A 24,570-nucleotide genomic window follows, 5' to 3' on the forward strand; every position below is an offset into this window, starting at 1 on the left:
CGAATTATTAAGAAATACAAATGAACAGCACAAGCATGTAGGGGCAAAATCAGAAAGGCTAAAGCACAAAATAAGTTACACCTAGCAAGGAACATAAAAGCCAATAAGAAGGGGTTCTTTAATATATTAGGATAAAGAGAAAGATGAAGGAAAGTGTATATCCTCTACTTAGTGGGGAAGGAGAGTGAATAGCTGATGACAACAAGAAGGCTGAGGTGTTTAATGCCTGTTTTGCTTCAGTTTTCACCAAAAAGGTTAAAACACATCTCGAAGAACACCAGTTACGAAAAAGGTAACTGTCTTTTCTTCATTGAGTGCTTGCCCGTGTCCATTCCATTTGTAGGTGGAGGTGGGTAGGAGTTCATAACATGTCGATTGCAACACAGCTCTGCCAAATCCAGCGGCACCTCTTGCTTGCTGGGTGATGGTGTAGTGCATCGTGAATGTGTGTACCGAAGACCACGTTGTGGTCTTGCAGATGTCCTGGATAGGGACATGCGCCAGGAAGGCCGCCGAGGACGCTTAAGCCCTAGTCCAGTGGGCTTTCACTATAGGCGGCAGCTCGGCCTGAGCCAGCTCATAACAGGTCCGGATGCAGGTGGTGATCCAATTCGAGATCCTCTGCGAGGACACCGGGAGACCCTTCATCCTGTATGCTGTTGCGATAAAGAGCTGGGTCGTCCTGCTGAAGGGCTTGGTGCACTCCAGATAGAACGGTAGGGCGTGCCAGACATCCAGACTGTGTAGCTGCCTCTCTTTATTGGTGGAGTGCGGCTTCGGACAGAACACAAGGAGAAAAATATCCTGGTTGACATGAAAAGGGGACACCACCTTATGCAGGAAAGCTGGATGAGGTTGCAGCTGGACCTTGTCCTTGTAGAATATCATATATGGAGGCTCCAAAGTGAGGACCTTAATCTAGCATCCCGCCTCACCGAGGTAATGGCTACAAAGAAAGCAACTTTCCACGACCGATGGGAGATGGAACAAGACCCCATTGGCTCAAAGGGCGGGCCCGTAAGCCTAAAGAGGACCAGGTTGAGGTACCATTGGGGAACTGGGTACCAGACTGGCGAGAAGAGCCTCTCAAGGCCCTTTAGGAACCAGATAGACATCTCATGCGAGAACACTGATTAGCATGGACATGCGGGTGGAAGGCTGATATGGCTGCCAAGTGCACCTTCATGGAAGAAAGCGTGAGGCCTTGGTGCTTTAGGTGGAGCAGGTAATCCAGGATGGACTGCAGAGACAACCGGGTTGGGGAGATGCTACGCTCTGACACCCAGCAGGAGAACCTCTTCCACTTTTCCAGGTAAGTCGCTCTGGTGGGGGGCTTTCTGCTTTCCAAGAGAACCTGCTGTACCTGACTAGAGCAGGCCTGTTCCTCTGGGTTCAGCCATGCAGCAGCCAAGCCGTGAGGTGAAGAGAGGGAAGGTTCGGCTGTAGGAGCCGACTGTGGTCCTGCAAGAGTAGGTCCAGGTGGCTGGGCAATGGCCATGAAGCAGCCCCAGCCAGGTCCATGAGTGTGCCGAACCAGTGCTGGCGAGGCCATGCCAGGGCGATCATAATGACTTGAGCCTTGTCCCTTTTGATTTTCGATAGGACCCTGCTGATCAGCAGAATAGGTGGGAATGAGTACATCAAATCCCCCGCCCCTGACAGGAGACAGGCATCGGAGAGGCCGCCCGCTGAGGCCTTGGAGAGAGCAGAACTGATGACACTTCCTGTTCTGTCTGGTGGCGAACAGTTCCACGCGGGGAGCCCCCCAATTCTGGAAGAGTGCCCGGACAACCTCTGAGTGGAGTGACCACTCGTGGTAGGAGGAAAAGGACCTGCTGAAGCGATCTGCTAGCGTGTTTTGGACACTGAGGAGATGCGAAGCTTCTGGGTGGATCGCATGCTGGATGCAAAAGTCCCATAGGAAGAGTGCTTCCTTACAGAGAGCCAATGAGTGAGTTCCCCCTGGCCTTTTCACACAGACCATCGAAGCCATGTTGTCTGTCAAAACCTGCACTACTTGACCGGACAACTGAGGCAGGAAGACACCGCAGGCTAGGCAGATGGCTCTGAGCTCCCTGACATTTATATGTAATGCCAGCTCCTCTGGAGACCACATCCCCTGTGTCCACAGCATACCGAGATGTGTTCCCCAACTGAGGTCAGAGGCAGCTGATATCAGGGAGACCGTGGGCCATGGACTGTCGAATGGCACTCCTTCCAGCACCAACCTTGGGTCAGTCCACCACTGCAGAGAGGTAAGTACCTTCAGCGGGATGGTGATGACCTTGTCCAGGTGATCTCTGGATGAGGAATTGAAGGGGCTGCCGTCTGAGCCTCCCATGGCAGATGACGTACGTGCATGCTGCCATGTGACTCAATAGTCTGAGGCAGACCCGGGCCATGGTGAGGTTGAGAGGAGTAAGCTTGCTGAGGCAAGGAGACGTTCCAGCACCTTCACTGGCAGTAAGAAGGAACTGAGGGTGGGGGGAGCCGGCAGCACCCCTTATATGGCAGCATACGTGTGCCACTCCAGAGGACGTGGATATCATGGATATCACTGAGGGAAAAACTTCCGGCACTGGTGTATGTGGCAAGCACACACACCTCCAATAGAAGGGACATGAGCAAGCACTGGAAGAAGAACAATCAGTTTGTAAGGACCTAGAGGATAACAGGGTTAAAAAGAATAGCCAGCACAAATATTTTAAGCTAGATCCAAAAATACTGCTCCCCGCTGCCAAGTCATGGAACTCAGAGTCAGAGCCCAACATGCAGACACACTGTTACAAGGCAAAATACAAAGAAGCAACAAATACAGCAACATACCCTTTCCCTTGCCTTTTAATTCAGTGTGAGATGCAGCTGTAAGGGCCAACGCCCAACAGCCAAGTTTGACCCACCATATATTCAGGAGCAAATGCACCATCCCCTGATATTTTAGTTGCTTATGCTTCTGGGGCTGAGTCCTTTGTAATGCAGATTTCTTATCATTGCCCTTATAGAATAATTCACATTTAACCCCAAAAGGTGAGGCACTTGGGCATTTACATGAATAAAGAGGGCTAAATTGTACCTTGCCCTGCACAGTTACAATGGGGAGCTGGAGAGCACAGGAGACTTACTCTGTATCCCAGTATAAGCTCATCGGTGCCATGCAGAATCTGTCAAAAGCACTCCCTGACAGACAGAGTGGCTGGCTAGAGTGCCAGTGGCACTCCAAAGACCTCGGGGGGGGTGGCCAACTAGGCTGGGTACGGTCAGGCCATACCCTAAGCACTTGCTACCTGCTGGGGAGGAAGAGTTCATCTTGCTAGTTTCTGGAGAACCTATAAGAGCTGCTGCTAAGTAAACGCCACTGGAACCCCCTGAACCATTCTTTCAGTGTCAGGGCAGACAGTATGACTTGAACCTGTGCTGACTGTTACAGCTCTACCTTCTTCAACATTCTTATTGAAGTAGAAGACAGGATGTAGGCCTTTAATATGTTGATGGAAGTTACACACATGAATGTAGAGGAGAAAATAAACTTGTGTATTCTTTTACCCTTAAAGCAGATGTAAGACTTTAGAGGCCAAATTTTCAGCTTGGCTTCAAAGCACCCACTGCTCATACAAAATTTCAGAGATGCACATGTGTAAAGCAGGAAATTAGGCATATGTAACAATTTGTTTGCTTGCAGTATAATATTCAACTACAAGGGGTCTTTGTGTGAACCCTGGTAAAGAAGGGAATGCAATTTGCATGCAAACCTATTTGTTTGTGTCTGCAGTTGTAACTGCATTCATGAATAAACAACCCTTGGTTAGAAAGATCTGTGATTTAATATATCACAATAGCCCCCACTTCTTTAATAGATTCACAGGTTCCAAGGTCAGAAGGGACCATTGGGATCTAGTCTGACCTCCAGTATAACACAGGCCATGGAAGCTCCCCCCCAAAATTCTTTTAGAAAAACATCCATCTTGATTTAAAAATGGTCAGAGATGGACAATCCACCACAACCTTTGATGAGTTGTTCCAATGGTTAATTACTCTCACTGTTAAAAATTTAGGCCTTATTTCCAGTCTGAATTTGCTAGCTTCAACTTCCAGCCATTGGATTGTGATATATCTTTCTCTGCTAGAGTGAAGAGCCCATTATTAAATTTGTTTCCCATGTAGGTACTTATAGAATGTAATCAAGTCACCCCTTAACCTTCTCTTGGTTAAGATTGAACTCTTGGAGTCAATCATTATAAAGGCATATTTTCTTTATCCTTTAATCATTCTTTTCTGAACCCTCTCTAATTTATCAACATCCTTCTTGAATTGTAGCCAGTACTGGACATGGTAGCAGGCAGATACAAGAGTAAAACAACCTCCTTATTCCTACTCGAGATTCCCCTGTTTATTCATTCAAGGATCGCATTAGCCCTTTTGACCATAGCATTGCACTGGGAGCTCATGTTCAGCTGTTTATCCACCACAACCCCCAAATCTTTTTCAGTACTACTTCCCAGGATAGAATCCCCCATCCTGTATATACGGCCTACATTCTTTGTTCCTGGATGTATGCATTTACATTTAGCCACATTAAAACACATACTGTTTGCTTGCACCCAGTTTACAAAGTGATCCAGATCCCTCAGAATCAGTGACCTGTCCCCTTAATCAATTACAACTCCCCCAATTTTGGGGCCACCTGCAAACTTTATCAGTGACGATTTTATGTTTTCTTCCAGGTCATTACTAAAAAGGTTAACTGTTGTAGGGCCAAGAAATTATTCCTGCAGGACCCCAGTAGAAACACATCTAATCCATGACATTGAGTATCCCCAGTAAAAAATTGGAGACCATGTCTGAAAATTCAGCTTTCAATGTTATAAAAACTCAGAGTAGACAAACAGACAGAAAGATAGAGTAGGTTCTTATGTGGTCCCCCATTGCATATGATCAGAGTGCCTTCCAAGAATTTAAAATGATCATTCCTATCTACCATCCATTCCTAAAAATTAATATGTTAAATGTATTTCTCCAGCCTTATGCATTAATAAAAGTGTGTTCTCTCCAGCTAAGGAGAAGCTGTAAAACTTTAATTTTGACAGTATATCTTTCAAAGTACACAAATATTATATATTCCCCCCAAATGCAGCAGCTTTGCAGTCAAATAATATGCACCATAGCTTGCCTCTAAAATAATTAAAAAAAATATCACAGAGGATATGATAGCCTTTGAAACATTGTACAAATACCAAGTACGAACATTTTACATGTTGAAGAACTGCCCCAATACATTAGAAAAGTTTTTCCATGTAAGGAACAATCTTTAAATATTTAAAATTACACCTTAAAGCATGTTTTGTTGGCCCCTCAGGATCTAGTATAAAGCTGTGATCCCTCAAAGACGTGCTTTACTCTGTGCCCCACTGACGTCAATAGGGCTAGTCTCACAGTACATAAAGTTAAGCTTGTTCAGAAGCCTTTAAAGGATCATGGCTGAAGACTGCACTAGCACTGCCAGTTGGTTTTTGTTTATTTGAACACAGTTGTGCCTTTAGCAAACATTCCTGCAATAGCCACATTGTCTGAAATTCAGCTCTCATTAATTGAAACTAAGAAGCATAACAAAATTTCTAGGGAATTATTAGTGTGTGTTGGGCCCCAGCCCCATCCTTCTCATACACTCTATATGTATAGTATTAGAATTGCATGCTATTTCCATGTGCATGACCGTCAGGACAATGTTATTTTCAAAAACTGTTCCTTGGTGTGGTATTAATTGTAAATGCATAACAATGGGCACTGGACAGTTGGAATGCATTTTTCCATGGTTAAGGAAGCCCTTAGATCAGTTGTGTTTTCATTAAATATTCTTTCCATATTTCTATTTGCAACTTTCATTATTTCCCTCTTATTGCTTACATACATACATACACATTATGTTCCTTTTACTCTTTCTCCTCTTTTTCCTCCAAAAAAAAAATCTGCCCATAAAAGGTCTCAAAAATGTTCTCAGTGCAGAGTTGGAGGAAAGAGGCTGCATACTTAGATGTACCCCAGGCACCAAGGCTGAGGGAAAAGGAATCCTCTACTCCAAGACATATAACAATGGATCCAAAAGCCCTGCCTGTCTTCATCGCTACTCCAGAGTGCAGGAAGTCCCAGAAGACCACAGATCCAGAATTTGCAGAATTCTGTGCTAGGTTCTACCATTCGGGACCCACACCAGTGTACCAGTTCCAGAGCTGCCATAGCCCTCTGTGACCATGGGCAAAGAAGAGCAGGTTTTGCCCTATAACAATCATTAAAGTAATAACAGTTTCTCCACAGACTTCCCCACAAACCTCAGTTCAAGTGTACTGAAATCTAACAGCTATGTGATGGGTTGTTAACCCCACACTTGCCTGGAAAGGGTTAATGTGGTTTGAGAAGGGGGCTAAATAACCTGGCAGGCCATAGCTAAGGGAAGTCAGGTGGCTAAGTAATTCCCTGAGTGAGTGAGGGAGCCCCACTGATGAGGAACAAGCTGGGCTGGATTTATAAAGGCAGGAAACTGGCAGGGGTGGGGGCTCATGGGAAATGGACTGAAGTCACTCCCTGCAAGCAGGGAGGAAGGTTTTGGTCTACAGAGAGAAGTAGTCTGCAGTTGGGAGTGCCAGATGGCAAGGAAAGGGCTCAGGGAAAGGCAGTAAGGTCCAGGATGGAACAGACCTTGATTGCTGGCTAGAGGGTCCCTGAGCTGGAACCCAGAGTAGAGGGCAGGCTGGGTTCTCCTGCCAGCCACTGAGGGAATGGCACTATGAGACAGAAAATAGGAAGACTGCCCAGGATTGTTGAAGGAAGACGTTGGTACCCCAGAAGGGGAAAACACGTATAGTGACCTGGCCAGAGGACCAAGTCACAAAGAGGAGGCTGCAGCACCCAGAGTGAGAGAGGGACTGCAGACCAGGGAGAGATGGCATGCAACTGCGGGAGTGGGCATTGACCTCGAGAAGCTAATCCCCAGAACGGCCAGGAGGAGGTGCCATCCTAGCGGTGATTGGAGCACCTTGTCACAAGCTAGAATGAAATGTCAGATTTTTCAGACTATATACGGAACCTTATGGCAAGTGTTACTATACTGATGGTTAAGATTTTGTCAGGGGTATTTTTAGTAAAACTCAGGGAGAGGTCGTGGGCAATAAACAAAAATTAATGGAAGCCTGTGACCAGTCCCTGACTATTACTAAAAATAGTGTGTGGGGATGAGGGGGACTAACAAACGGGGGTGCCGGTGGCTGCTCCAGCCCTGGCAGCTGGCTGCCGGCCGCTACTCCAGCCCTGCCGCTCTGGCGTAGGCTGAAGCCAAAGGAGTCATGGAGGTCTGTTAAAATCACAGAATCTGTGACCTCCGTGTCCAAATCGTATCCTTACCAATGGTTGTCAAATGGTTTAATTCTGAGACCCATTCAGAAAAAGATATCCGTATGGTATCGCTCTACTCAGTGCCCAGATCGCTCCTGACTTGGGTTCTGAAGTTTTTCATTCTGTGGAGTACCAGAAATGATATCCTGCCCTGCAGCTTGAGAAGATGCACATTTTTAACAGCGAAGGTCATTAACCAACTATTGGAACAACTTACCTAGGGATGTGGTGGATTCTCCATTACATGAAGTCTTTAAATCAAGATCAGTGTTTTTCCTAGCTTAAATAGAAATTATGGGCTTGATTCAGGAATTACTTGGTGAAATTCTCTGCCCTTTGATATGCAGGTGGTCAGATTCGATTATCATAATGGTCCCTTTTGGCCTTAAAAATCTATGAATTTATGAATCTATGAAAGGCTGTTAGGTTTTGTTGTATACAAATCTTCCCCTCCTTTATTTCTCCTCCCATCTGTTCTGAAAAATACAATGACATTTGAAACAGGGAAAAAATAATACAATATCACAACTCTCTATCTGGAATTTGGTTTCTTTAAAGCACTGCAAAGCAGTACCGTATAAAATGTCTTTGCTACTTTTTAAAACCCATCTAAACACAGTGTGGGAAAATACAGGAGGCAGTGTATTCTATAATATCATACAAAATCAGCCCCATTCATTTCAATGGAATTCTATATATGGTGAAAGAAAGGTCATTTCTATGTTGTGGAGTGTTTTCTTGACAACAGTGAAGCACAGAGCCCTGAAATACATATGTATACCCTGGATGTATAAAAAGTATGCATTTGCTATCTTAGCAATTTTTGTCTTTGAGATCTCTTTACATTTTACTGTTTATCCTATCTCAGAAGCTTCTGTTAGTGCAGAATGCATCAACTGGCCTGCTTAGAGTAACCAACTGCTGGAAGAATGACATTTCTGGACACATGGACATTGTCCTAGTTCCCCACTGGGTACAATTCCCTATCTGGTGGAGACATGGCTATGTAAGAGACTGCGGATGAAATCCTAGCTTGATTGGTGTCAATGGCAAAACTCCCATTTATTTCAATGGGGTAAGGATTCAACCTTGCACCTCTTCCTATACACACCTTTGTGGCAGCAGAGATCAGGTCTTGCTGACAATCCCTGAGGTTGAAAGGCAGGGTATCCTCGATGGAGAGTCTTTGGCTGCGGAACTCACTCCCCCTGGTGGTACATCAGAGAGACCAAGTTATTTTGGTCTGGTGCACGACTAATCTTTTTAGCCAAAACTTCCCTTGACCAGATCAAAAACTATAAAGGCACTTTCTTCTTTTGTTTGTTTTTTTCTCATTTTTGGGGGTGGGAGCAGGCAGGTGGCTCACAAGGAAAGGGTTAGTTCTGCTATAAATTGTGGGCAGTTATATATGAACATTTTCCTTCCACATGTGATGTTTCCAGGTGCCGTGTAGTTGAGCATGTTATTTATTACTAAACTAAAAATATAAGACAGTCTCAGTTGCATTAGGTATATACCAGCAATGCTTAGGAGTCTTCTTCAGAGCATGCAAGCCTTTATGCTGACAAGTACTTAAAAACCATTTAAAATTTCTTTGGCACAAGCTTTTTCTCCCATTTTTGGTCTCCACTGTTTCATTGGTCATATATATATATATATGGATGTGAGAGTATATAAATTAGAGATGTAAAAGATAGTGTTTTGGGGCCATCTAGTCGCTCATCCTACATTGGGCCAGCATAGAATTGTTTCTTACATCAAATCTTGTAGTACTTTGCCCCGCCCAACCTAAACATATGCACAATTTTTTTGCATGAACAGTCCCATAGATTTCAGGGGGGCTACTCTTATAAGTAAAGTTAAGCACATGAATTAGCGTTTTCTGGATCAGTCTCCAAGAGCCCAGTCCTGGTGCACGCCAAGTGCTCTGAACTCCCATTGATATCAGATCAGGGAGGAGTGGGTCCCAAACAACTCAAATTCTGAGTTTCTTCAGATCAGTCTCCTGTACTGAAAGCAACTGCATTTGCTACTAATTTCTGAGCTTTAAAAACATCAATGTGAAGCACAGGATAACTGCACACAGACAAAAAGGGACTTTAATCAGGTCATGATGGTACAGATACAAATATTTTCAAACCATAAAGAAGATGAATGGAATTTATGAATGAATTATTGCAGCTCCCCAAGAAATCACTTCAAAGCACCATTAATAATATAACTTTTCTTACACAGAATTATTCTTGGTTTATAAAGACAGGCTTTGTAACCTCCTTACTCTTTAACAGAAACTGCAACAATTAATATAAGCTATTAAAGTATCTACAAATTAGCCTTCCTATGTGATTCTCTCTCTTTTCGATGGACATTTTTGTGGATCATAAATAACAGTAAAATTATCATAAAAGCTAATACTACCGTACTTAAAGAAAATCATTATGTAAAGGTTTATGAATTTTTCAGCTATTAATAGACATAAGTTAATGGGCCATAGGTTTTCCAGAATATGATACCTGATATTTTTTCATCAATGAAACTTTCAGAGATGCAAAAACCTTCAGAGGTCACCAACTTCAAAAATGAAAAAGAAAGTTATAGCTTGGTAGTAATGAGTATAAAAATGAAATAGACACATGAAAGAAAATATCGCAGATGACAACGATCCTTTGAGTAGACCAGTCAAATCAGGGGCTGAAATCTGTCCCGTCAACAACAGAGTCAATAAAGTCAGAATTATAATATGCAAGATCAATCAGATAAGTTCTGAAACAGCTATTCTTTTGTGTATTTTTAAATTCACAGATACACAGATTTTTAAGCAGAAGGGACCATTATGATCATATAGTCTGACTTGGTGTAATTGAGCTATAGAATAATTTAGACAGACATCCAATCCAGGTTTAAAGACTCCAGGTGATAGAGAATTTACCACAGCCCTTGGCAATCTGTTCCAGTGGTTAATTACCTTCACTTTTAAAAACGCACATCTTTGATAACAGAACATTAATAAAAATTCGTCTTCCATTTCATCACTGAGTCCCTGTGCCTGGGAAGCTTTAAGCATAGAACTGCAGAAACATCTTTCACTTTCAGCAGAAGAGTGAGAGTACTAGGATAGCAGCAATCTTTTTGGTAAACACTCACAAGAATAGTTTTTATAAATGGATACGATAAAATATGTGGTTTTTAAAATTAAAAATGTAACTATTTATAGCATATGAAAAAAAACTCTCTCTCATCTTTTCCAATCCCAGTAAGACGCTTTCTCAATCTTTACCCTCCAATCAGGAGATCATAATGTGCTGCCTCCTGCCATCCTACCAACGCACCTTGGACATCAAGGACCAACTCCATGGCTTGTGTAAATAGGTCTACCTCCATTGATTCAACTCAGCTAGACTGATTTACATCAGCTAAGGATCTAGCCCCAAGAGATCAGGAGATCTGATCTCTCAGGAGATCATACAGATATACAGAATACATAGCAGAATACATTGCTTATTCTACTTAACTGTGGTTGAAAGGGCAAGCATCTCTTCAAATGCAGATTTCCTGGTCTATCACCATGCTATTGCCACACCTCCACAATCACTGAATTTTTTAAAAGTGAGCTCCTACTATGAGAGCTCCCTTCCATATGTGATTCTGTTTTCTTTTTGGTGTCACTGAGAGTGTGAGGTTAAAAGGCTTCCATGACCTTGCTTATAACCAGATCCAAGATAAATCATAATTGTTTTGGCGGACACCAAACAAACAGTGATTTAAGTACAAGAGAATCATGATTCACTTCGGAGGAACCTAAAACTATTATCATTTTGTGATAGACAAGATGTTGAAGAAATCATGTGTTTTGAAACAAAGCCCTAGGAAATTAGGACTAGCCTGCCACTTAATGGTCTGAAAATGTACTAAAAACAAGTGGTCATGATCCTCATCATGACCTAGTTATTTTGATCCTGAAATTACACTGCTGCTCAGCTTCCGAAACACTTCACTTGATGTGCATGGTAATGCAGACAGCTCGAAATCCTTACCTGGCAATACTCTAGAGTTCTTCATGGATTGCTGATCCTGTTTTGACTTGTGCCCTTTGGCTGTCACTTCAGACCTGCAGAACACAGGAAAAAAGCATAGCTATCACAACACTTCTGCTGATAATGATACTCAGAAATTAGAGCTGGAGAGCCACCATTACAAGATACAGGACTGTCTGTTACAATATACTTATTACTGCTTTATCTAGTTTCTAATTTTTCTATATCATATCTCCTAGCAGCATTTGAAACAGCCATCCACGTATCTCCATCTTAAGTATTATTATTAACCAAAGTAACTGAATTCCATAGCGGGATGAAGAAATCTGAGCCTGATTCTCTACTGATCACTCTTCTTACAGTGTGTATGGTAACACCCATTGTTTCACGTTCTCTATGTATATAAAATCTCCCCACTGTATTTTCCACTGCATGCATCCGATGAAGTGAGCTGTAGCTCATGAAAGCTTATGCTCAAATAAATTTGTTTGTCTCTAAGGTGCCACAAGTACTCCTTTTCTTTTTGCAGATACAGACTAACACGGCTGCTACTTTGAAACCTGTCATCTTAAGTACGTTCACATATAGAGCGATCAGAAAACCCATCAATTAAACTTACATTTCTGAACCACTTTTCAAGAAGACACTCCAAGACTTGGGAAAAATAAGAACATTAAAAGAAAGCAAAAGCCCTAGATTTAATACAGTTAGTCTCACATACTCTACCTGGCCTGAGTATCATGACAGTACTGGCTAGAGGAAATCAGAAGCAAAGGTATGCTTTACAGGTCCAATCCTGCTCCCACTGAAATAATTACCAAAACTTCCATAATGAAGGATCAAACCCCCATAGGCTCATGTGCACGCTGATTTTCAGAAAGTTTTTACCACTTTACAGCTATCTCATAGCAGAGCTCATACCTGATACACTTGACCCTTTCAGTGTGTATTTGTTGGTACATTAAGTTTTACTTTGTGCATTTTGCAAGGTTAGCTTTAAAAATGGTTGATGATTCCAATATTCTATTAACCAAATTAACTGAATTCCATAGTGGGATGAAGGAATCTGAGCCTGATTCTGTACTGCCCACCATGGGTATAAATGGATGCACCCATTTACACTCATGCAAAGGGAGTACAAAGTGCCCATATTGCACAGTTGTAAATGAGTGCATAAGGTTGAAGGCAGTGGAAAATCAGACCCGTAGAGCCAGACCTTCAGATTGCGCAAATAGTTATAGCTCCACTGATTTACACCACATGAGGATCTGGCCCATGTGTGCAAATGTATGTGACTCTTTACACCCCGATTCAGTAAAGCACTTAAGCACATGCTTAATTTTAAGCATATGGACCCTCATTGAGGAAAGCATCCTTATTCAGGAAAGCACATAAGCAGACGCTTAATGTTAAGCAGGTGCTTAAGTCCTATATTGAAGTCAATGAGACTATTCACGTACTTAAGCATGTACTTTCTTGCTTTATTAAATCAGAGCCCTAATTGGCAGTCTGCACATGGACATGCTACAGGTTGAAAAGGGGGTAACATGATGAAAAGACTTAGAACTAGCAACTAATTTAGACCCTGATTCAGCAAAACACTTAAGCATATTTAAGTCACACTTAAGTCAATGGGAGTTTGTGTTGCTGAATATAGATGAACTTAAATACATGCTTAAAAGTTAAAGATGTGATTAAGTGCTTTGCTGAATCAGGGCCTTAGCTACTAAATTTCCTACCAACTGCAAAACTTGAAGAGCTGTACCTAGAAGATTTGTAGCAAAGCACTGCAGTAGCCAAGAAGACAAAAGTTTCATTAACTAACCTAAAAAACATAGCTCACCTCCAGACTGAATTATATAACCAGAAGTAGCGCATTTACATATACTGTATGATTAATGCCAACTTCCAAACAAAGCTCAGAATCTACACCAGCTCCAGAATCATCTAAAAACAAGCTGCCACCAAAAGCAAGCACCTCCAGAGAGACCTGAGATCTCTGCTTTGGAAACCTACCAATAGTTTATCTGTGTTAAATGACAGAATATTTTAAGATAAATGTAAATAAGGGGTCAGGCTAAGAATACAAAAATACCCCCTTTCTTTCTATTAGTCTGGACAATTTGTCTTTCTGCTTTTGGGGAATTCGTCAAATAATATATATTTTAGCAATGCTTATTCTTATAGCCAAAAAGAGATCTTATATTTTTTGTCTGTGTTGCTCTTACATTCTTTACTTATATAGCACCAAAAATGCAAAGTAAAGTAAGACAGTTCTTCAAAGTATCAACCTAATAGGTCCTGCATTGATCACAAGTGTGCTATATGACCCCGCAGACTGCAAAACTATCTACCTTAAAATGTTAAATATGTTATTCACATTCTAGGGAGTATGCTATATTCCTTTGTGCACAGGGAGCTATATGCATTAAAATCCATCAACATCTATGGTTAACTCTGAAAAACTGTTTTTTAGGTTATAGTTATATTTATTTAATATTTTCTGTATTTCTTGTTACTATTTTTCCAGCACTAGTGACATTTGCATGAAAAGATCTTTGTTACTTCAGAGTTTATGTGCTGCTACTTCCCCACCAGAAGTCGTTAGGGCCCTAGTTCAGCAATGCACTTAGGAATGTGCATAACTTTAAGCGTTTGAGTAATACTATTCCTGTTCAGCAAAGTACTCAGGCATGTGCTTACGTCCCATTAAAGTACATTAATCACTTTCCAGTGATATGCCCAAACAAAGTAGAGCTGTAACATTAGGTTCAGCAGGATGTGGATTTGAAGGATCAAATGTGTGTTCTGGCATTGAAAATTCTGTTGTTTTATCATCATACAATATCAAGATACATACTGTCAAGAAAGGCTTAGTAACTTTTTTTTAATTTATGACTTGTGGGGAAACAGCCTTGGGACTGATCTAGTATACATTATGTAAGATAGTATTGGTGTCTTAAAAAATTTCAACTCCAGATGCTACTGCTACAATGATTTCAGATGGTGAACTAGCTGTCATGAACAAGTTGAATTTGAAATTGTCCTTTATGTAGTAAGGTTAGTCTACTGAAAATGACACTTAAACAAAAATCCAGACACTGCACCTTTAAGATACTTAGATATTCAAACTTTGCATGTACAATTTTCATGATAAAAAATGAAAGACAAAAGATGAAAACTGCTTTATTTTAAATGGAAAAAGGCCCCAGATATATCCCAAGAGTCAAGTTAAAGATTCAGAAGTCAGGGTTAGGAGGGGAAAGGAAGATAAATAATTTAGCACTAAGAATAACTAAAGCCTGTTAGTCTGCCAACTTTAAGAGAAATAAAAGGGTTTACAAGAATCCTAAGAGTTTTTACAAAACCTCTAGGGCGTTGAAAAAATAAACCCAGAACAAAAAACAACAACAACAACAAAAGAGTTCAAAAGTATTGTGTGTAAGTAGATTTTAAAAGCACTGATTAAAATATGAAAACAATGGTATGTATGGATTCCATTAGCTCAAAATTAAGCTGTTCCTTTTGTGTTTTGTTTTCCCTGCTGTAATTGTATACTGCAGCATCAACATGATGGTCTCTTTAATAGATGCATCTGCTTGTAAGGGGCCAAAAAAAATGTGCTTATGGAGAGGCCAAAACCCACTAGATTAGCCTATCATTTCAAGTGACACGGATAAGCCTGTTTGGTATTACCTGTACTGGCATTCAGCAATACACACATGCTCACTCCATTCAGGCAACCCATACTTTCATGTTTTAAAGGCAAAGAAAGATCAATGTCAGCTGCCTTTGAGTAGAATGAATCATTTTTATGTGCCACAGTGTCAATCTGCATGGTTTAATACACTACTATTACGGAAATAAAAACTTGAGGATGCCTCCTCCATTAGCTCTTCTCTTTGGGCAGCTCAGTATGATTTCCTTCCACTTGAGAATATTTTTTGATTCAGTCTAGTATGGCACTACGAATAAATATGGAGGTCCTTTGAATTGCATTAAAATATGAGTTAAATAAGAAAACCTACAGCTACATGAAGATTTTTTTTTTAATTCTGCCATCCCAAGGTTATATTATTTTCAAACCAAAATGCAACCTTGTACTTTGCTGCTCTGACAATGTTACCTTTAAAGACAGAATTTCAGAGGAAAGTCAAGTTCATGTTTAAGCCACAAAACTCTTTTGAATTGCATTGATTATAGTGATCATTCTATCACTTTAATGTCATCTCAGCTGGCATGTATTAAAAAGATATGCATGTGACAGCCCATTGATCCTTAATACTGGAGCGGAGGGAAAGAGCCTGTTAGCAATAGAAGCCTATTTCTTTAATTAGAACTGGAGTATCATTCCCTCTTTGTTTGTTAGAACTTTAGTAGTAATGCATTGCATACAGCGCGGTAAAGGTATTAGAACAGGCCATCAAGTTTTGTTAAAAACAACATCTTTCAGGCCTGGGAGAACTGTACACATGACTGATGGAGATGGGAGAGAATGGAAGTACAAATCCCTTGTAGCCCTCACTCGCTCACTGTGGTTGAGAAGAGCTTCTCTAAGGGAAATGCTTTTTTTCTCTGTGGACTCTCCCACAAGCAAAAGTTTGGGTAGAAGGGATGGGATTATTTCTGCTTCAGGTCCAGTACTATATCTTGAGTTAGGTGAATACAGAACTTTTGTGGGAGGGGAGATTTCAGTAAACTTGCACTCAGATTTTCAAATGGGTTCACTTTGGGCACACACAATCCTTTGGCGTTAACTTTCCTACTGCAAGCAACTCAGTGGTACTGGCTCAAACATTCGCTGAAAGTGAATGGCAGAGTCATATCTCTGAATTGTAAATTCAGCTATGAAAAAATTTGTCCTGAGAGTGCTTCTCCCAGCATCTATTCAGAGAGCAGAAGCTAAGTCACGTGATTTATGGCCAATTATAACTAACGAACACAGTTCAAGCAGGAAAGTGTTAACAATCAATCTACAGACGTTTAAATAATTTTAGAAATATTTTATGAATGCTTTGCTTTCAAGTAGCAAATACATGCGAGAATCACAGTCTGCTCACAGATATTCCATGAACAGACAAAGAGACTGAGTTTCATGCATTACTCATTGCAAACTCTGTCCCAAATAGGAGGATTCTCTCTTGGTGTGCAGAAACATAAAGCCAAAAGATTAACCCTGAACCCCTTGCAAAGCAGGATCACTTCTTTGGAAAACACCAATATTGTAAACAGAATCTTTCTCCAAAGATGAGGAATAGTTGTACAGATAACCAGCCTAATTCTCATCTCACTTAGACAGAGATAAATCAGGTGAAACACCATGTATGTCAATAGAGTCACACACCTGTAAAACTGATGATGTAAAATCGATGGTATAAAAGTCTTTTTGGGACATTTCTGAGGCCTCTTCCTTTTAGAAACAGGACTCATTTGCTTCCATCACTTCTGCAGAAAAGCAACAGTATCCCTAAATTCTACAGAAGTGCAGCATGTAACAGCATGGTCCTTTTCTATTATCCTGTTGTCATCAATACATCAATAAGGTGCCACAGGACTCTTTGCTGCTGTTGTGAAAGTTTACTTCTTTGATATCCAGCTGGAACTAATACTGGAAACTTGTCTAGCATCAGTGATTTCCCATTACAGCCAGGTTGTTTTTGAAGAAACCATTTCTTGCTCCATGGTGATCCAACTAATGCTAAGCCTGCTAAATTTGCTATTCTCCTCTTAGATTAAATATTTCAATTTCAGTGAAGAATCGACTTCAAGTGAAATCATCAACAGATTTAGGCCCACTATAAATACTTGTCCTCTGGTGCTTTAATATTACGGCAAATTGTCAAAATGTATGTTATTTCTGCATGTGCTTTTGCACATATCCTGTTAGGTCAAGATATTTGCTATGTAGTTTAATAGCAATATTTATATTTGAATAATAATTTTAAAAAGTAAAAAAGAGTCATAAGAAACCTCTAACAGATACTGCAGCTAAATCACCCTGAAAAATTGAGCTAGCGCTGTGACAGATCAGCAGTGACTTATGAATACGTGTGGAAGGGAAGCAATTGTTTTTGCTGCTGTTACTAGGGAATAAACATTTCAAAATGTTGCATAGTAGTTACTATGCATATGCAATTCGTTTTACTTGTTAATGGTACACATTCATACTATTCCCATGCATTGCACTGAAAATGTATCCTAAAATGTATGGGCAACTTTTGACCCAGAAACTACTAACTGCTTTTTTGTTGGTTTGGAGGCCTCTGTGGGACTGCTTTGTTCAGTTGGAATTTATTTAGGACAAGCCCTCTTGGAGCCTAGTAAGTGTTACAGATCAGGTTCTCAGTTTGTAACCATAGGCAGGTGTTCTTGTGATGGTTTTCAAACACTCTCTGGGTTCCCAAAGGGCTCAGTATTTGAGCTGTGCTCTTCATCATTTCAACCTGTCCTCTGGGTGTTTTAATTTGGAAACACGATCTTAATTATCACAGTGATGCAGAAAACCCCTGCTGACTAGACGGGGCCATATTTGACCTGCTAAGGTGCTTTATCAGGAGAGATATAAAACAGAATAATTTGAATACTGGCAGATTGTCAATACTTAACAGTTGTCCAAATGCTGTCTCCTGCTGAAACTGTCATGCAAATACTGCAAAAGCTGCAATTAATTCATAAAGCAGTTATCCACTGTGATATGGGAGCAAATTGAAAGGTGATAAAGCTTCACTGTTAACTTTTGTTGGAACTGAATGTGAATACAAACAAGCAAGCAGACCACACATCTTGATGTATTCAGATCAGACTGCAGAGATTGGTGCAGGCTATTGAGGTACATCCTACCCTTGCGGAACCTTTTAAAGGATGGAAATTATTTTACTCTATTAGCCAACTCATAATTTTAATGTTAATTTTTCCTGGGTTTTTCATTGTAGATTACATTCCTGAAGCTGAAAGTATATGCTGAGAGTCAATGCATTGCCAATTTCTTAGCTGAATGCTTCATTTTTATTTCTGCCTCTTAAAAAAATCCAGATCAAATGATTATTTATAAGCATAGTTTGCTGCCCTCCTAGATTACTTAAATTCTTTGCTACAGTATGTAACCTTTTAGGATGTACTTAAACTGCTGGCTACAAATAAACTCTACCAATATCTCATCATCTATTAATAAAAATAACTTAATTGGGCTGCTATTAGATATTTAATTGCTTTCACAATGTTTGTACAGTACTTGCCTATAAAGCTTTGAATAATATTGCCTTAACTCATCTGAGTAAACTATCAATTCCCTTACGACAACAGACAAAAATCTGCATTCCACTTTTAACTTTCCCTGTGGTGAAAATTAAATCTTTCAGGGGGCAGGTTTTTATTTTGTTGTGACCTCTCTCTCTGGCACTCCAAGTCCTCACAGATGATGGCTACTGAAACACTTAGGGTAAATTTTCAACACTGTGTTCAGGGAACAAAAGTTGTGCAAATAATTCCCTGCACACTGGTTTGAAAATGTAACCCATAGACCTGTATAAATGCAGATTTGATTGGCTCTGACTATTCTCCATAGTAGCTAGGTTTCTGCTTTAATTAGACCCAACAGGCCAGATCCTGAGCTATTATAAATCAGCATGACTCCACTGACTTCAGTAGGGCTATGCTGATTTACATCAGCTGAAGATCTGGCCCAACTTGTGTACAGCTGCTTGCAATGTGGAACCTTGGTGGATTCTTCATCACTGACTATTTTTAAATCAAGATTGGATGTTTTTCTAAAAGCTCAGATCTAGGAATTATTTTGGGGAAGTTCTATGGCCTGAGTTTTACAGGAGGTCAGACTAGATGACCATAATCATCCCTTCTGGCCTTAGAATCTGTGTCGCTGTATGAACTGCAAATTAATGGATTGGTTAATTGATTGTAGGATGGGAAAAGGAATAAGCACATGTACAAAAAAATTCAGATTCAAGGTATTGGTTTTAATCTATAAAGTGAGGGCCACACAGCACCGAACCAGGGAATAGCAAGTGACTCCCTATGGATGCCATTTAATTCAGGTGACTTGCATGTGGCAATTCAGGGCCACCAAGTTTAGGGTTTGTTCAAGACCTGACTCCTAGTTTGTATGTTTTATTATTTAATTTCAGTATATATGCCCAGAGCTGCATACAGGTGCATTTACAAATAAACAAAATCTAAAATAAAGAATTCTAGGAAATGATGAGGTTTTACTACTGCAACCTAATAAAATGATACAATACGCTTTAGAAACAGGAAAAGTCAAGACTAGTTCAGACTAGTGGACCAGTTTATTTAGTAATATAGTTTGACACCATCATTAAAGGTGGTCATGCAAAGATCAGAGAAATCAGAGAGGATGGATGATCTTGCAGTTAAGACACTAGTCTAGGACATAGCATATCTGGTTTCATTTCCTGGCTGTGCCATAGACTCCCTATGTGACCTTGAGCAAGTCATTTACTCTCTGTGCCTCTGTAATCCATCTGTAAAATTTGGGTAATAATACCCTTTATCCCACCTTCAGTCTGTCCTGTCTACTGTGACCGTCATCTCTACAGGGCAAGGAGTGTATCTTATTATGCATATGTACAGGACTTTACATAGTTGTGCCCCAATTCTGGTTGCTACTGTAGTACAAATAATATATAAAAAGCACATAGAATATAGAATCACTCCTGAGTGATGTAGAATATCGGACTACTAGATTTCATCAGACAGGATGGTTGCCAATTTGAATGAGACAAGGAAAAGAAAAGGTGAATTACATGAAGAGTCTTGTATTCCTTAATGTTTAACATTATAATCCAATAAGCAAATTAGTTTGTGATCTTGGTACATTCCCAGCTGAACATGCTCTGCCCTGCTCACAATGTAGTTTGTACATTTTCAGTTTAAAATTATTCATTTTCCTTAGGAGAGCTTGGATCTCCATTAGCATGGATGGCATTTGAGAAGGAGTGGTTCCTTCAAGTTAGAGAGGATGTCAATGAGAAAATTAACTGCCTGAAACATATTTGACCTGTGGATTAACATGGCACTGTGGTTTCCACTACGCAGCTCATTTTTAGACTCCCTAAAAGAGATTTACCAGGAACTGAATTGCTTTCACTTCAGACTTTGGGCCAGATTCTTACGTCATCTTTGGAGTGCCCTTCCAATGAAGTCACTTTGGATCAAAATTTGACTTCAGTTAGGTGGCACGGTATCCATGGAAGCAGAGTTTGGCTCCTCCTGTCCTGCTAAAGCACACCCCAAATGGTCCCTGCAAGGGATTAATTTAGATTTCTGTATCTAACCAAATGCAATAGTGTATCTGTCAATAGTATCCAACACAGGTCCCACTCCTAGCCCAGGCAGAATTGAGCATGTATTGTGGGGTGTCAACTGCATTTATGGCAATTCCTGACACTTTTCTATCCTGGTGTAATGCTACGGCTACAGCCTCTTTTACACCTCCGAGCTAGAATGTAGATACTGGTGGTTATACATGCTTATCAGTATTTGTTCCCAATTCTAAAGCTCTTGGCATCATATTCAAAATGCCTAAACTTGTCACTACCTGATTGTTGGGCAATATGTAAAGAATTTGTAATATAAAACTTCCTTTTCCACACACAGAGAGCTCTATTGCTGCCCTGGTGAAGAATATAAATGAGTGTGGATGACATGGTACATATTATGACACAACCCTCTTGATTCCCATCAGTGGCAGTTGCGGGCTAAGGCAAAGGTTCAAGACTGCAGAAAAGTTTTAGAGCTGCAGAGATACAAGCACTGAAGTGCAGCTAAGCTTTGAGATCCTGCATGGATGAAACATACTAGATATCAGAGTTGGGGGCCAAGTGACCTCAGAGTGGAGAAGGCAGGCCAGAGATCTTAGAGAAGGGGCATATTGTAACTATCAAAAATATAACCCCTCTCTTTTAGAAGGCTATTTTGTAGTAGATAATTGGGGTGGAATTTCCAGAAGTCCTAAATCTGTTCTCACCAAGTCATTGAGAAAAATCCCATTGACGTCAGTTGGAACAGAGTTAAGCCAACACTGAGCACTATTGAAGGTCCTGCTTTAAAAAAAAAGGCAGAAGTACAAACAAAGTTAACAAATTAGGAAGATGGGGACAGCACAACTGTAACACTGAACAGTTCATCTACTGGCCCACATCCTCAAACATAATCCTTTGGCCTGGAGAGCCAGGACTTCCGACATTGCTACTGAGGTCCATAGCTGCAGCACTGCCAGCTCCAAATGATCAGGGGCAGAACCCGCCATTGTGGTGATCCTGAAAAGGTGACCTGTTAGTGTTTGTAAAACTTCTGTCAGATTCCAAAAGCAGAAAGATTGTTCAAAAATGTAACCAACACTGTCTGATTTACATTTTAAACAATTACCACTTCTTGAAGATCTTGAGATAGCTGAGAGAGAGCCTTTCAGAGGTACTAAGTGGAGTTAGGCATCCATCTCCCATTGGGCACCTAACTCCTCTTAAAGCTGTTGAAAAACTCCCTCTACCTAGGTTTCAGAGTAGCAGCCGTGTTAGTCTGTAGCCCTCTAGCTAATAAACTTCTTAGTTTTTCTGCCACAGAGAATGACACCACAGTTGTCATGAACTTAACTTGAAAAGCATTGCTGTCCAAATAGCTACCATTTACTGTCTTATTCCCAGTAATGTTCCTTTAAAGATTAACTTTCTGGAACCTAATCTCAGCCCAAAAGTGCATTTCCTGCTCGGAGGGTAGGGAGAATGGTTTTGAAAGTTTCACCAAAATTGGTTACTCTTTTTTGAGTTATAATATGAAACATACATATGGGCCTTTAAAAAGAATCACTTATAATTATTTAAGCCTCAATCTCTCCTTGAGGTGGGTATTTATTATATTATTTCTAGAGAGGGAAACTGAGACAGAGAGGTTGCACAGTAAGTCAATAAACAAACCTAGGAATAGAGCCCAGGAGTCTTGGCTTCCAGGTCTCCTGCTCTAACTGCTAGTCACAACTGCTGTACAGAACCAAGGATCTGTAGGGGAAAAAATTTGATGCCCTAATGTGTGCAAAAATTCCAGAGGCTAGCATAGGATGATACTTATGCCATCTAATAATATCAGGATCACAGATGTCTGGAACAGGGCATCCAATTTTAGGTGCTCTTTATCTGCAGCTGTGTGAATGTATAATGAATTCTTGCTACTGACTCCCTGATATAAGCCGATGACTATGCAGTCTACAACAGCGGTTCCTACAATTTTCTTTTTGGCAGAATCTGCTTGGAAGCTGTGACAACATTGCCGGGAGTAGAATGCCATTCAAAATATTCTGCTTTTCTATACAGCCTGAGAGACGACCTCTGAAAAATCCTACCATGGTTCTGGGAACATAACTGACAAGGGGGAAAGAATCCAAACACCAATTCTCAAGAAAGGGCATTCATTGCAACTTTCTTAATAAATAATAATTCTTTGTATTCAACCAACACTTTTCATTCTAGGATTCAAAGCATTTTACAGACATAGAAAATAAAACCACTGTGGAGCAGGTAAGTATGATATCATATCTATTTTTTATGTGGACTCCGAGAGAGGATTAGGCCTACTTTCTCAAAGGTATTTAGGCACCTGTCACAGGGGCCTCTACTCATGGCAGATGGCGCCTCCTACTGGCTGCACCTGGGGATTAGCTCTGCCAGCCTGACACCCTCTTTTTGTGGTTCCTCGGTCCATTGTCTCGCTATTGTAGTCTTCATGGCTTAGCTCTCCAGACAAGTCACAAGAGTTCTCCCATTCCAGAGCATTATCATAGTCGTTCACTGCCTTTGCCAATCCACCCCCTTGGTGGCGAGAACAAATGGACCCAGACTATCTTTAAGTTCACAGCCCAGATTGTGCCATTAATTCAGTGGCTGATAGGGGAACCCAGGTCTACCCTGTATGCTGGGTTCCACTCCAGGGGCCGTATCTCCAGCAGCTAAGATCTGTATTAGCACAAACCTTCCTCCTGCTCCCCTGGACTACTTCCTACTTTGCCTATCCCAGGCTTGCATTCTTTACCCTTCTAGCTAACCTCCTATCTTCTGGGTCTGCTAGCAAAACCCTTCCTCTTGGGTCCAAATCCCTTTCTCTTGTCCCAGGGAGAGTGACTGCAGCACTCCTCCCTGCAGCTTCCTTTCTGCTTTCAGCTCCCTGGTTTTATAGAAGCCACACCTGTTCCTGCACAAGTGAGCTTCCCTTAATCAGGGCTCTCCTCTCAGCCTAACTATCCCCCGACCTCCACAGCCTAATGGGTTAATTGGTTCATCTGGCCTACGTTAACCCTTTCAAGATGAGTGTGTGGAGCAGCCGCCATCACAGCACCCAACTTTCATTGATTTCAATCGGAGTTAGGTGCCTAACAACGTTTGAGGGTCTGGGCCTCAGTGACTTCCTGAGGTCAATGAAAAACACACTGGCAGAACCAGAAATAGAACCCAGGCCTGCCTCTAACCATCCGACAATATCCTAATTCAATCCGCTCCTGCTTATCAGACACTATGGTGATGAGTGTGGTATAAATAAGGAGATAGGTAGATTTCCCAGATGCAGTGATGCCACATATTGCCTTTATCCCCTTGTTATTATCTCAGAGGCTAGAAAAGCTGAGCCAGACAAGATACTCCTTTTCAATACAGATCTTACCATAGTGAACTATAGCTTTCTAACTTCACAACTAGACTGCTGCTTGATGTTATCAGTGATATACAAGTGGAAGTCTCCAGTAGTGAAAATGCATTGGCTTGTCTCGAGTGGAGTCAGCCATCATAACAACGTAACACTAGTGATCCATGCTCTGCATTGGTTACCTGATCACTTTTAGATGCAGTTCAAGATATTGGTTATAGTATATTAACCTTAAGTCTTGGATTCTGTTGTCTGAGAGTTTGCCTCCCTCCCTAAGTACCACCTTGATGGCTCTGATCTGCTGAGCTGCTCTTGCTATTCATTCTTTGGACTGAGCTCTCCAGGGTAGGTGGCAGGATGTTTTTGGTGGATGACCCAATCTGGAATTTGCTCCATCTGGCAGTGTGTCAGAGCCAGGGTTTGACAAACCTTAAGGCACAGAGTGAGACCTATCTGTTTGTTCAATCTTTTGATTGACAATTAGATAATT

At 41.0% G+C, this 24,570-nt stretch overlaps 1 protein-coding gene across 1 annotated transcript in view; it reads right to left on the minus strand.

The window, feature by feature from the left end:
* Positions 1–24,570, minus strand: part of MORN1 (MORN repeat containing 1) — a 104,606-nt gene that overhangs the window by 6,053 nt on the left and 73,983 nt on the right. The window contains 1 exon segment of the mRNA XM_074933923.1: positions 11,418–11,491. Within this exon segment, the coding sequence (XP_074790024.1) occupies positions 11,418–11,491 (74 nt within the window).

This window comes from Natator depressus, chromosome 18 (assembly GCF_965152275.1).
Source record: "Natator depressus isolate rNatDep1 chromosome 18, rNatDep2.hap1, whole genome shotgun sequence".
Lineage (NCBI taxonomy): Eukaryota > Metazoa > Chordata > Testudines > Cheloniidae > Natator > Natator depressus.